Source organism: Nansenia antarctica (assembly GCF_963989245.1).
Source record: "Nansenia antarctica genome assembly, chromosome: 15".
Lineage (NCBI taxonomy): Eukaryota > Metazoa > Chordata > Actinopteri > Argentiniformes > Microstomatidae > Nansenia > Nansenia antarctica.
This window is the reverse complement of record NC_137685.1, coordinates 22006544-22021543: the sequence shown is the minus strand read 5'-3', so window position 1 is coordinate 22021543 and position 15000 is coordinate 22006544. Positions and strand designations below refer to the sequence as shown.

Genomic DNA, 15000 nt, shown 5'->3' with positions numbered 1-15000 from the left:
ACAACAACAACAACAACAACAACAACAACAACAACAGCCATAAACAACTCTATGTTTTACTCTAAGCGTGTGGCAAACTAAATTCTGTCATGTCTTATCGTTTTTCGGGGTTAATTGAGTCATTTGAATGGTGTGTGGGTGACACACGGTGAATGTTGGGTTCAGACCCAAGATTCCCTAGTCCCAGGACCCCGGAAGGGGGCAGAGAGAGGTGCCACTTTGTGATTGGACGAGCCAAATAACTGCGGCTCTTTGATTGGCTGGAGCCGAGAGAGCGTCTTTGTGAGATCTCATCTGCGTGGCGTTGTTTTAACTTCTTCTCTTCCCATCTGTGTGTTTACACTCACACTCTCTGAGCTTGGCGCACAGGAAGCAGCTAGCATATCTCACCATCGTCAATGTGTGAGCGCTTTGTGTGTATGTGTGACTTTCTGAGTGTGTGTGTGTGTGTGTGTGTTAATTCATGCACGTGTACAGTACGTTTGCATGATCGTGTGTGTGCGTGCTTACGTGTGTGTGTGTGTGTGTGTGTGTGTGTATTGAATGTGCCTTCAAGTGTGTGTGTGTGTGTGTGTGTGTGTGTGTGTGTGTGTCTCCTGACTGCCAGGCAGAGCATATTGCCCAGGATTGGCATGTCCGCTCTGTCAAGTCTCTGTGTTAGTGTTGTGACCAGCCGGCCCCATTGGCCTCCGCCACCACGGGCTGCGGTGGCCCAGCCCCCGAGCTGCCAGCTCCCCCAGCCTGCTGCCTGAATGACAGCCCTGCACACAGCGCTGCTGGCTGGCCAGCAGCAGACACACGAGTCAAGCTTGTCCCTGACACACGTGTGTTTGCTGTGAAATTCGAAAAAAACCTATACATAAGGTAGCTAGCCTTGTCTTGTAGCTATGACTTGTCTGCGAAACCGGCCCCAAAAGTGTGATTTAGTCCAGGACTAGGCTTAAGCCTTATCTGTTGAAACCGGCCCTAAATATCTTAAAATTCAGGTTTGTGTAGTGACTTGTATATACGAGCATAGACTGTTGCAGCTAATACATAAGGTAGCTACTAGCAGGTTGATATCATTTGAATACATTTTTGTGGGGGCATTCATTTAAATCTATGCAAAATGTAGGCTAATACATTCAAAATATTCAATATTTCCCTCTCAATTTATATATAATTACTTTTCTTACTTGCTGTACTGTATGCTCCAGGGTGTTAGCCTCGCGGATAAAACTGATAAACCGTGTACATACGAAACCATTGCACAATTTTATCTGTGGAATTCAGACTTGACTTTTGAAACAACCTAGCGACTGAACAACGCAACCTAGCTCATTCCGTAATGAAGTGATAGTGTAGTTTGGTGTGGCTGGGGGCGTATGTCACTGACACACGTGTGTGTCTGCTGTGAAATTCGAAAACCTTGAGTTCCATTCCGCTGTCGTCACCTAGGTCACTGCTCAGATGTACAGTCGTGTCCTCTGTGACACTTTGGTTCTCTACACCAGGGGAGGCCGGTGGAGGTAGAAATCGGAGGTTGGGGGGGGTCGTTGTAAATTCATGGTATAGAATTGGACCATGGTGTTTTGATAACATTCCTCATTCGGTTCCATGCGTTGCGATGAGCTCCGTCCTGATTGGGTATTGGGAGGTAATCTTAAAATGCAGGTTTGTGTAGTGACTTGTATATACGAGCATAGACTGTTGCAGCTAATACATAAGGTATCTACTAGCAGGTTGATATCATTTGAATACATTTTTGTGGGGCATTCATTTAAATCTATACAAAATGTAATACATTCAAAATCTCAATATTTCCCTCTCAATGTATATATAATGACTTTTCTTACTTGCTGTACTGTATGCTCCAGGGTGTTAGCCTTTGCGGATAAAACTGATAAACCGTGTACATACGAAACCATTGCACAATTTGATCTGTGGAATTTGGATTTGACTTTTGAAACAACCTAGCGACTGAACAACGCAACCTAGCTCATTCCGTAATGAAGGGACAGCGTAGTGTGTTGGTGTGGCTGGGGCCTTGCCTCGCTCATCACACTCCCCAGTCACAGCTCTGTTTGGTCCAGTCACAGCTCTGTTTGGTCCAGCAGCCTCAGCTGACGAGGTCATCACACGTCCCAGTCACAGCTCTGTTTGGTCCAGTCACAGCTCTGTTTGGTCCAGCAGCCTCAGCTGACGAGGTCATCACACTCCCCAGTCACAGCTCTGTTTGGTCCAGCAGCCTCAGCTGACGAGGTCATCACACTCCCCAGTCACAGCTCTGTTTGGTCCAGTCACAGCTCTGTTTGGTCCAGCAGCCTCAGCTGACGAGGTCATCACACGTCCCAGTCACAGCTCTGTTTGGTCCAGCAGCCTCAGCTGACGAGAGCATTGTTGCTCAGGAGAGAGACTCTAGCCACACTCTGACTTCCTGCTCGGTCCTTCTATGCTTCCTCCTCCGCTGCGTCAAGCTCCAACGCTCTCCAATATCACCTCAGCGAGGCGGCCATTTGCCTCAGACTTCTATTAAATACGACTTCTCAAGCCTGTCATAGGCAGCATCACCATGCGCTGTCAATCAAACAGTAATAAAAGTCCCCTGGGTTTCAGTGGAGGCTGGTGGAGGGAGAGGATGGGCTCATTGTAATCCAAGGGGCGGAGTGAGAAATGGTATCAAACATAGGTGACACGGTCTGGTGAAAAGGTCCGCATGCCGCATGATCTCAAATCACGCAAATGACCAAAAAGCTTCTTTAAAATATATAGATATATTTTCTTTCTTTTTTCATGTTACAGATGGTAGCAAACAGCTCCCAGCTGAATCAGAGCGATCTTCTCCGGTATTAGTTTTTTTGGTTTCAGATTTTGAAAGTGCAGATTGTAAGCTTTCAAATGATGTGTCATACATTGACATTGAAAATGTAACTGAAAATACTTATTAGAAAATAGTTATTAGAACATATGATATTTAATATGTATAAATTATAAATATATTTTATAATATATATTTGAATGTTCATGTACATTTCAAACCAAATACCACAGAAAATGACTCAAAACAGTTTTTGCTACCATCAGATGTTCCTAATCTAACTGCATGTTTAGCACATCACAACATAATGATAGCACTACAACCTGCAAAACACACATAACTAGACATAATTAGATGATCACACAATCCATGCTTTTGAACACGTCCTAACAGGTAAGTTTGTTTACAAGCCACGTATCACTTCCCAGTAGCCTGAAGCAGGATGGCAGACCATACAATTAATTATTCATTGAACCTAAAACTGTTGTTTGCTGTATTGAATATTGAGTGGGCTCTTCCCTCTACACTTTCGTAATATGAAAAAACTACATTTAAAAAAAAGACGCTTTTTGATCATTTGCGCGACTTGAGAATTTCCGACATGCGGACCGTTTCACCTGACCGTCTCACATGTTTGATACCATTCCTCACTCCCTTCCATGCATTATAATGAGTCCGTCCTCCGATGTCTACCTCCGCCAGCCTCCACTGGTGGATTTCAGAGCTGCCTGTGGTTGACAGGCCATGAATCAGAGGATGTGTTGGGCCTCGTCTCCTTCGCTATTGGGGGGGTGATAAAGACCCTGACTGTTCTGAAGAGAGCGTTCAGAGATATGGTCGACTACGCAATACGATCTAACTTTAACTGTCTCTGAGGAGATGTTATTACCTGTTCATAACTGGATACAGTAACTTTGCAAGCACACACAAGGTATATGTACTGTAGTTGAGCACATACTGAAGGTATGTGAAGATGCTATATTTTAGTTTTCTGTATCTCTGTGTAGCAGGGGAGGCTGGTGGAGGTAGAAATCGGGAGGACGGGCTCATTGCAATGCATGGCATGGAATAAGGAATGGTATGAAACACACATTTGATACCATTCCCAATGCCAATTCCATTCCATGCATTCCCTGCCATATACTGTAGGCTACAGCTGGACATGGTCCACAACGTATAGAATGTTCCACAATGTATAGAATGTTCCGCGGGTCTCCAGAAGAGGGAGCTAGCTGCAGCCTCCTTAATGAAGGCATCCAGTATCTCCTAACAAGATGATGATAACACACATAAACATATAGAGGTTGCTGCTCTACATACGGTACACTCATCTGTTCCCTTTGGTCTTGTTCTGAGCTGCGTCTCTCCTAACGCTGAGTGTCAGTCTGACACACGCAGGGGAGGCTGGTGGTGGAGGTAGGAACAGTAAGGACGAGCTCATCTCGTGACGTTAGAATTATAAGGTTCTATCTCCATTTTTGTCAAAATTTAGGTTTTTTACATAATCTGATCCATTAGGTGTTTAATAATGCCTGTGTGGTGTTATTTTTAAAATGTTGACCTTTTTTAGTTAGTAATTCATAAAATACAAAGGTTCCATCTCACAAAACATAATGGAATGTAAAAACTTTGACGCTCAATAGCTCTGAACTACCCTAAACGGAGATAGAACCTTCTCATTCTAAACGGAGATAGAACCTTATCATTCTAAACGGAGATAGAACCTTATCATTCTAAACGGAGATAGAACCTTCTCATTCTAAACGGAGATAGAACCTTATCATTCTAAACGGAGATAGAACCTTATCATTCTAAGCTCACGATCTGTAATGGACGGAATGGAATAGATACAATTCCTCATTCCGTCCCCATGTATTACAATGAGCCCGACCTCCGATTTCCTCACCTCGCCAGCCTCCCATGATAAGCATTTCTACGCTACTGATCTACTCTACATTCACCGGTTAGATAGGCCATGTTTGTTTAGCGATGAACCGAGTCTCTCTCTGGAGGACTGTGTGTTCCCTTCGTGGTGAATCTGTCTGAGAGAGAGGCAGGCCTAGAGAGAAGTACCCCACACATTAAGGGGAATGAATATGGATTTAAAAACAAATTCGACATGGTTTTTTAAAACGACTTGAGAAAAGTGCATCACTTAGAAGAGTCGGGGGTTTGTAGTCTGTCAGTGGAGCGGAGCAAAACTTCCCTTCTTGTTTTATGGTTTAATACGATTCCGTTAATGGCTTCTTCCACCTTGAGAAAAGCCCTCTCGAATGGTTTGTGTGTGTGTGTGTGTGTGTGTGTGTGTGTGTGTGTGTGTGTGTGTGTGTGTGTGTGTGTTCACATGATTATTGGTCTGTGGCTGTGAGGGCTGCCTCATACTTATCCAGCACCGGGGGCTAAAGATTTCAGGTTTGTGTGTGTGTGTGTGTGTGTGTGTGTGTGTGTGTGTTTGGTGAGGTTTTTTTTAAACACTGCAGGCTAATGACTTCCTTAGGGCGGATAATAGAACCAATAATTGAGGGAAATAAAACCAATAGAGGAATGAAAACAACTGTCTTTTTGTGTGTTTTTGTTAACCACACTAGGCCATACACACTAGGCCATACAAGCTTGATGAATAGTTTACAGATGCCCGTTTGACTTTAATAAAACAACAAGAAACAAGAAAAGATGATATACTATCATTAATAGGGTTAATGCATTGTTTTCTGATCAGGGCCAGCCCAAAGGAAGGGTGAAGTAGGCGATCGCATATGCACCCAAATGAAATTATTATTTTTGGGTTTTATTTGCTAGTTATTATTTCCAAGTTACTATTTTCTCTGGGTATGAGCCACAGATGTGTGATGCTAATTGCTTCAGATGGGCGAGCAGCATAGCAGCTGAAACGTGAAAGCCGACACACAACACTTCAAAGTTAAGAACCTGAGTTTGTTTAGATTTGCATAAGGCAAGACCTGATTAACAACATGAAAAATGACAGATTTCATATTTTAACTAGCTTACATCTGTGTTCAACAGTGTTGTTCAACACAACGACAGACACACTGACTGACTGAGGTCTTAAAGGGGGCAGTGTTGTATTATAGGAAAGACAGAATTCACTTATTTCACTTTGAAATATGCTTTCTAGATGTTTCCATCTAAGTGTACACTTGATACACTTTATATTGTTTAAAAAAAAATGTGTTAGGAGCATTTTTTAAACGATGAATCAAGTTTGCAAGATCCTGCCACTTTATTAATCAAAACATGTTCCTATATTGTACGTACAGTGGGGAAAAATACGTATTTCACCCCCTGCTGATTTTGTGAGTTTACCCCCTTACAAATAAATCCTTTTAAATCTTTATCTTTTTAACGGTAGGTTCATTTTAACAGTGAGAGACAGGATATTTAAAAAAAATCCCAGAAAATCACATTCTTGAAAAAGGATATGTGTTTTATTGAGTAAAATAAGTATTTCATTTATTTATTTACTTATCAGCAGGGGTGAAATACTTATTTTCCCCCTGTATGTAGCAGCACCTACCGTACTACCCGGATTACTTACTAGCCAATCTAGAGGAGGCTGGTGTAGGTAGACATCGCAGGGCGGGCTCATCGTAATGCACGGAATGGAATAGGGAATGGTATCAAACACGTTTTTTTTCGTGTGTTCGATACTGTTCCTCGTTCCTCATTCCGTTCTGTGCACCACAGTGAGTCTGTCTCTCCTCAGATGTCTACCCCCACCAGCCTCCCCTGGATGGAGGCTGCTCCAGCTCCACAGGCCCAGGGGAAAGGAGGCCGCCCCTGGTGTCTGTCTGTCTGTCTGTCTGCCTCTCTCTGTCTCTCTGCGCCTCTCTCTCTCTCTCTCTCTCTGCCTCTCTGTGTCTCTCTGTCTCTCTGCCTCTCTGTCTCTGCCTCTGCCTCTCTCTCTCTCTCTCTCTCTGCCTCTCTCTCTCTCTCTCTGCCTCTCTGTGTCTCTCTGTCTCTCTGCCTCTCTGTCTCTCTGCCTCTGTCTCTCTCTCTCTCTCTCTCTCTGTCTCTGTCTCTGTCTCTGTCTCTGTCTCTCTCTCTCTCTCTCTCTCTCTCTCTCTCTGTCTCTCTGCCTCCCCTGGTGTCTCTCTGCCTCCCCTGGTGTCTCTCTGCCACCCCTGGTGCCCTGCCCGGCTTATCCGATCCGCTCCGCAGAGATGGATCATGCGGGTCTGGCGGCCCTCCTTTCCCCTCTGCTAATCCCTACATGCGACATACTTAAATCTCAGCCAACAAAAACAATCGGATTCTTACGATCATAGCTAGGTCAATAGAATGTACGGTTATAAACCCTTCTCGTCTTTTCTCGGGAAGTCAAAACAGGCTGTGAATCAGGCTTCTGTGGTTGACAGTGAACAGTTCCCTGAGGTTAATGTGGCTCCTCCTCCTCTATGAGGATGTGAAGACGATACTTTCGCTCCGCCGTCGTTTTTCAAATGTGTTGCGGAAATACTGTGAGGACACGACCGTGTGGCTGGTAGAGGCTGTGTATATGCTTAGGCTGTGTTTGTTGCGGTCGGAAACTGGGTAGTGTGCTAGTGTCTGTAGGGCAGTGAGGATAAGTGGCTGTCCCAGGAGAGGAGCTACGCTGTGGGCTACAGAGCCTGTCTGTCTGTCTGTCTGTCTGCCTGACTCCCTGCATGTCTGTCTGCCTGCCTGACTCCCTGCATGTCTGTCTGCCTGCCTGCCTGTCTGCCTCCCTACCTCCCCCCCTCCTCCCTGCCTGCCTGCATCCCTCCCTGCCTGCCTCCCTCCCCCCTCCTCCCTGCCTGCCTCCCTCCTTCCTCCCTCCCTCCTCCTCCCTCCCTCCCTGCCTGCCTCCCTGCCTGCCTCCCTCTCCCCTCCTTCCTCCCTCCCTGTCTCCCTGCCTGCCTCCCTCCCTCTCTCCTCCTCCCTCCCTCCCTCCCCGCCTGCTTGCCTGAGACCCAGCAGAGCCATGGATGCTGAGTCAGGTGGAGGATTCTAGTAGAGTAGGCTAATCTTCCCAAGTGCATTCCTCTGGGATCCACACAGTACATGTCTGTCTTCCTGCCTTTGGAGAAGGCTGTCTCTCTTTGTCTCTCTGTTTCTCTGTTTCTCTGTTTCTCTGCATCTCTGTCTCTCGGTGTCTCTGCCTCTCTCTCTCTCTCTGTCTGCCTCTCTCTCTGCCTCTCTCTGTCTCTCTGCCTCTCTCTGGCTCTCTGTCTCTCGGTGTCTCTACCTCTCTCTGTCTCTCTGCCTCTCTGTCTCTCTGCCTCTCTGTCTCTCTGCCTCTCTGTCTCACTCTCTGCCTCTCTCTGTCTCTCTGTCTCTCTGCCTCTCTGTCTCTCTGTCTCTCTCTCTCTGTCTCTCTGTCTCTCTCTCTCTGTCTCTCTGCCTCTCTGTCTCTCTCTCTCTCTCTCTCTCTCTCTCTCTCTGCCTCTCTCGTGTCTCACACCAGTCTCTCAGAGAGAGTGTGTTGCGGTCTCTCCTCATTCCGGCCTTCATCACTCTCCCTCCTCCTAAGGGAACGTAGCACATTAGCTTGTTTAGCAGCTCGATATATAACAGACAAAAACATGTCACGGGTGGAAGTGCCGTTCTGTAAGGAGAGCTGTGTGTGTCGAAAGTGTGTGTGTGTGTGTGTGCGCGCACTGTGTGAAAAATGGCCAGCTGTGTTTGCTCCGAGAGTGCTACCGCTGCATAAACAAGAGGGCTCTGTTTAACGACCCAGGTAGAAAGAGACGGATGGGTATTTGGAGCCGACCTCTGACCCGCTGTCTATGTGTTCCCCTCCTCCGCAGATCTACAACGAGAAGAAGAGTCAGTTTGACATCAAGAGGAACAATCCCAAGGATTTGGTGGAGAGGGTGGCTCGCGACATCGCCAAGCTGCTCACTAGCAAGAGAAGAGCCCTGGAGGTGAGTGGGCGTTACTGCACCGTTGTCATCATACGACGCCCTTACTGGAGGTGGTGGTGGTGGTGGTGGGGGGGGGGGGGGGGGTGATGTACAGTATTTCCATAGACACATGTTAGGAGGGGTGGGAGTTTGGGGGGGCAGGGGAGGCTGGTGGGGGTGTAAAACCGGAGGACAGGCACATTGTAATGCATGGAATGGAATGATGAATGGTATCAACACACACGTGTTTGATTTTGACACCATTCCTATTCCAATGCATTTTCACGGAGACAGAAATCGGAGGACGGGGCTTGTTGTAATGCAATGGAATGGAACGAGGACCTTGTGTTTTGATACCGTTCCTCATTCCATTCCATGCATTCAAATGAGCCCCGTCCTCTGATTCCTACCTCCGCCAGCCTCCCCTGGTTGGGGGGGTATGTGAACAGCGAGCTGAGTGCCTTTGGGCGATATTGTTGCTGCCACTACAGCTGCTGCTGCCACTGCTGCAGACAGACGGATTCTAGAATGTTCCAGAGGTGACCGTTGAAGGGCTTACATTCAGGGAGGCAATTACTTGCACCATTATGCTCAAGACGGCTCCCTGATTGGTTACGATTTGTTTCTCGCCACTCAGTGGAGGGCTCTCTCTCTCTCACCCCACCCCCCCCCCCACCCCCAAGAGAGAGTGAGAGGAGAAGAGAGGAGGAAAATATTTAAAATCAGTTAGGACGTTTCAAAAAAGCAATCATAACGTTAAGGAGCGTGATAGATCCACTGTTTGAACTAATCCTGAAAAATTGGATTTTGGAGGGAAAAAAAACAAATATATTGACGCCCCTCTTCTTCTTTATTAGCCGGGGTAACAAAGCAGTTAATACGTTTGTTTCGCCTCGAATCAGCCGCGCTCGCTAAACGACAGGACGCTGCTGAAAAGCATTATTTTACCTATCCTTTTTCCCCCCAAAATGTATAGAAAAACAATAAAGACTTGGTGGATTAATTTTACATCGACATTAATTCTATCCGTCGTTCCCCCGAGAAGCAAACAGACGCATTCCTACAGTGGCTTTATTCCTATTTCAGTATCCCACAATCCCCCCTGTTCAGTCTAGAGGAGGAGATGCATGCTACAGAGGAAACCTAAAAGCCACAGACCGAGTGAAGCCACTGAGCCATGGTGTTCAGAGGCCAGATGAAAGAGGGGGAGGGCGTGCGTCTCCTCTCCTCCTTCACCTCTTCCCTCTCTCTGTCTCTCTATCACTCTCTCTCTCTCTCTCTCTCTCTCTCTCTCTCTCTCTCTCTCTCTCTCTTCTGTACTGGCCTGAGAGGGGTCCTCAAGGCTAAAGAGCGGTTGTTTTTTCACCAGTCGAACTCCCTTGAAGGGACACGTGTGCGTATCTCTCAGCAGTATGAAGACTCAGCCACCCCTAGCAGCGCAGCCTCTTGAAGGGGGAGGTATAGTTAATGCTCTAGCACGCAATCTCTTAAAGGGATAGGCATGGTTAACGCTGTACCACACCACCTCTTAAAGGGATAGGCATGGTTAACGCCGTACCAGGCAACCACTTAAAGGGATAGGCATGGTTAACGCTCTACCACACGACCTCTTAAAGGGATAGGCATGGTTAACGCTATGCCACACAACCTCTTAAAGGGATAGGCATGGTTAAAGCTATGCCACACGACCTCTTAAAGGGATAGGCATGGTTAACGCTGTACCACACGACCTCTTAAAGGGATAGGCATGGTTAACGCCGTACCACACGACCTCTTAAAGGGATAGGCATGGTTAACGCTGTGCCACACGACCTCTTAAAGGGATAGGCATGGTAGGTGTTGGAGACGCGTGGGATTGGAACTGGACTGGCGCTGACCCTCGGTTCCCAGGATGCCTTGTAAAGCTCAGTGTGGTGCCTGTGCCCCCCCCCTGCCCCCCCCCCCACACACACACCCGCCCCCTCCCCTACCGTCCTCCTGCCCCTGTCCTCACCTCCAAGGACTACACTGTCACCTCACATCCTGTCTCAGCGACTCACTCAGGGGCGAGGGAGGGAGGGAATAATGTGGAGAAAAAAAGAGAAGAGCCGAAATGAGAATGTCGCCCGGAGGCTCAGGAAAAGCAGCGAAAAGATGTTCAGAAATTCATAGATTTAAAAATGAGCAACGAGAGGGAGGGAGAGATGGAGGGAGGGAGGGAGAGAGGGAGGGAGGGAGAGAGGGAGGGAGGGAGAGAGAGATGGAGGGAGGGAGAGAGAGAGAGATGGAGGGAGGGAGGGAGAGAGAGAGAGATGGAGGGAGAGAGATGGAGGGATGGAGACTGAGAGAGAGGGAGAGAGAAGGGGGGGGAGTGAGCAGAGGATGGAGATGGAGATGGGGACTTACTTGGTGTCATTTATGAACACACCACACAAAACATATAAAAGAGTTAATTTGTTTCATTTTCGCAATCTGGGCGCTAAACTGGAAATTCATGACCTTAGCTGAATCAATTGAACTCCTGCAGTTATTGGTAGAGAGAGCTGAGTGAAACCACACTCCTTATGCACAAAGTAGATAAGGAGGTCTCCCACTCGTACATAGAGGTTTGAGGTATTTTCGCTGCTTTTTATTCCGACCCATTCCGACTCCTTCCTTAATGATTATTATTTACCCACAAATGTTCGCCGACATGCATTCGCAATGTTTAAACTCAGCCCAGTTATCAGACAGAGGGTGGGCGACAAATAGGGAGGGGGGGGTGGGGGGGGGGGGCTTGGGCGGGCGTGGGATTTGATTTGTGCAAATTCAAGCCATTAAGTCGTCCCTGGGATGGTTCGGACTGGTGACCGTAAAGGGAGGATGTTTATTTTACTGATGAACAAATGAGCAACGTGACTCCGAATGCTGGGAATGGAAGCCAGACTCATGGTTTTGTACCTCACTGCAATTACGGTGATGTGAAATCACATCAATATCCACTCTCTGAAGAAAACTGCTTTGCGTGGAGCGGACGGAAAAACTGTATCCTGTTGCGATGCTTTTGGCATCTGCACGCTGCATGAATCAGTCATGTTTAAAAGCAGGATGTCGAGCGGTCTAGTTTGACAGCATTTAGGGTAACATCGGTGATGTTTAAAGCAGGGAGCAGAGAAGTGTAGTCAACAAGCATGTTTTCCTTTGTTAGGTGTAACAACGCGTCCCTTGTTCTTCAGGTTTAACGAGCTCGGCTGCAGTGGCAGGAGTAGGGAGATAGATTAGTGCCTTTTCAGGGGAGGCTGGTGGAGGTAGGAATCGGAGGACGGGCTCATTGTAATGCACGGAATGGAATGAGGAATGGTATCAAACACACGTCTTCTGATCTCTACCTCCACAGGCCGCCACTGGTACTTTCTTATTTATTATTGTAAAAATATACTCACAAATGTGCCGTAAACAGAGGAATACGTTTTCTTTAGTATAAACCACTTTTATATTCTGCCTCCTCATCCCCTGTACAGTTTCTCTATAAAAAAAAAAATAAAAAAATAATAATTCTTCCTTCTTCAAGAATTGTAGCTGCCAATGGGCCCCTGGTTTTGGCATAGATTACTACTTCTTATGATGACTGATGGATAGATGATTCACTTACTTAGACAATGTATTTGTTGTGAGTTGCTTCGGATAAAGGCGTCTGCTAAATGCCAAAAAAGGAATGTAATGAAATGTCTGTCAACACAAAAGGACGTTTTGCAGAAGCCTTTCAAACCGACTGGGAACAAAGATGTTGTAAGTTGAATGGAGATAGTCAACTCAGATAAGGCCGTGGATTTGTGGATCATTCACCACGAACACTCAACATTCAGGCTAGAGAGGCCGGCCAGCAATCAGTCGCTGGTTCGGTCTCCACTTCAGGAGGGAGCTGAATGTGAGCTGGTGGAGGACTGCCGTTGTGCCCTTGAGCAAGGCACCTAACCCCTAACTACTCCAGGGGTGTCGAAGATGGCTGAACCTGTGACTCTGTTTTCCCTGGGGGGGGAGACGTGTGTAGAACTACATTGTCTCAGTACTCAGTGCTCTGTTCAATGACAATAAAGTTGACCATTATCTTATTTTATTGGTCATTCTGTAAACGAACGAAAACAAATGCATGGACAGTCATTTGATCCGCAAATGCAGATTCGACAGTTCTAACAGGGAAGTGTTGTATTGAAACAATTGGACACCTACACAACACCATTTTGGAAAGATGTTTATCACTACTTTTTTCTTCATACATTTAGATTTAATTATTTTTTCTTATTTGAGAGTAGTCACTCACAGGTCTTTATCCATATTTACTAATCATTTTGCATTTATTAAAATAATGGTTTACAAATACAAGTCAACACATTTTGTGTGTTTGTGTGTGGGGATAGTTCCATACATTGGTGCTTTGTGTTTTTTGTTTATGGATCATGGTACACATTTGTGAATAGGAATATACTGTGTATACAGTATTTTATAATAATGAAGGCACTAATCTATCTCTGTACAGAAACTCATTCTATGATTGACAGTAATTAGGTGGAGCCCAGGTCCACTTGTCTGGTGGTGTTCTGCTACAGTACCTGACAGCGGGCCTCAGGACCGCATTCTGGGACATAGACGTAGACAGGAGCTGTCTCAGTGGTGGAGACACAGACATGCACTTGTGTACATTGTGTGTGTGAGTGTGTGCGTGCATGTGTGTGTGTGCTACTCCCTGCTACTCCCTCTTGTGTGTACTGTCTGTAAATGTTATCTAAGCAGCAGGCACACACACACACACACACACTGACACATATATTTATGAGAGCAGTTTGACAGCCTTTTAACACAGAGCATGAAAGAAAACAGAGCCCCCCCCATGTAACCTGTCTGTGTGTGTTTGTGTGTGTATTTGTGTGTGTGTGTGTGTGTGTGCACGCGCGCGTGTGCGCGCCTGGCTGCCTTCCTGCGCGCTACTCCCTCTTGTGTGTACTGTCTGTAAATGTTATCTATGCAGCAGAGGCACACACACACACACACACACACTCACACCTGCACACATTTACGAGAGTAGTCTGACAGCCTTTTAACGCAGAGCATGAAAGAGAACAGAGGCCAGCCCATGTAACCTGTCATGTGTAAAAAAAAATAAAAAAAAAGCCCAGAAGGGATTCCTCCTGTTCAGCTGCAGCCGGGGGCAGCTCCTCTCTTCCCGGGCTGTTCCTGTACCGGGCCACAGAACCAGCTGGAGATCATTCGGGTCCTCTGTGTCCCTCTCCTGTAGGCTGTCAATCAAAGCCTTTGCCATGGAGGAGTGCGGGGGAGGGGTGGGGGGTGGGTGGATGAGATCAAAGGGGCGATCAGGGCCTCTGCTTAGAGCTCTCTCCAGGCAAGGAAGAGGAAGAGAAGTACAGTTGGCGGGGGGGGGGGGGGGGCTGACAAGGCGATCTGATGCTCCGCTGATGTTCCTTTGAGATGGAAGAGAGTGAGAGTCGCAAAACTAGCGTTTCTGTAAAGGTCCGGGGGGGCAACGTTCCAGCTTTCTAAAAAATATTCTGAATGAATGTTGTTGAGTGTCCTGCCCGACACTTTTCTTTGCATATGAACCCACAAATGTTGGTACTGCCAGGGGTGTTCTAGTGGAGGGGCCAGGGGTGTTCTAGGGGAGGGGCCAGGGGTGTTCTAGGGGAGGGGCCAGGTGTGTTCTAGGGGAGGGGCTAGGGGTGTTCTAGGGGAGGGGCTAGGGGTGTTCTATGGGAGTGGCCAGGGGAGGGGCCAGGTGTGTTCTAGGGGACACTGCGGGCCCTATTATGCACTTCATAAGTCTTAAGCAATAAGACGAGGCGGTAGATCTAAACTTAAGACGTGGAGGCGTGGTCAAGGCCACTTTGCTATTATGCGTGCGGTAGTGGGCGCCTAAAACCCGGCGCTAAGCAAAGAAATTAGTCATGGGTGTGTTTTGGGCGTCTTCTCAATCAACCCAATCAGCGTGCCAGGTGCCATTCCCTTTAAGAACCGGCTGCGTTGAGTCTTTAGCGCTATGCTATTATGGAAGTCCTAAGAAGGAGGTCAGCGCGCTTCTCTGCAGAAGAAAGTAACAAGCTCGTGCATGAGGTCATTGCTGACCAAACGACATATGTCAGTTACTGCCTGACGGGTGAAGCGCAGCTCATACAAGCATTGCTGCTCTGTAAACAGAATAAAAGAATATATATATAGGCTATATTATACATATTTTAATAATAGGCTATAATATAATTGTAATTGCAATATATTATAGCATTATTAACAGTTGGATCACCAATTGAAAGCGCTAAAATGCTTAGATCACGAATCCAGGATTGATTTGAGATT

General features: G+C 46.8%; 1 protein-coding gene across 1 annotated transcript in view; it reads left to right on the top strand.

Moving 5' to 3' along the window:
* Positions 1-15000, top strand: part of cacna2d2a (calcium channel, voltage-dependent, alpha 2/delta subunit 2a) — a gene marked incomplete at both ends in the record, with an annotated part of 202727 nt that overhangs the window by 44563 nt on the left and 143164 nt on the right. Inside the window, 1 exon segment of the mRNA XM_080545882.1 lies at positions 8584-8700. Within this exon segment, the coding sequence (XP_080402008.1) occupies positions 8584-8700 (117 nt within the window).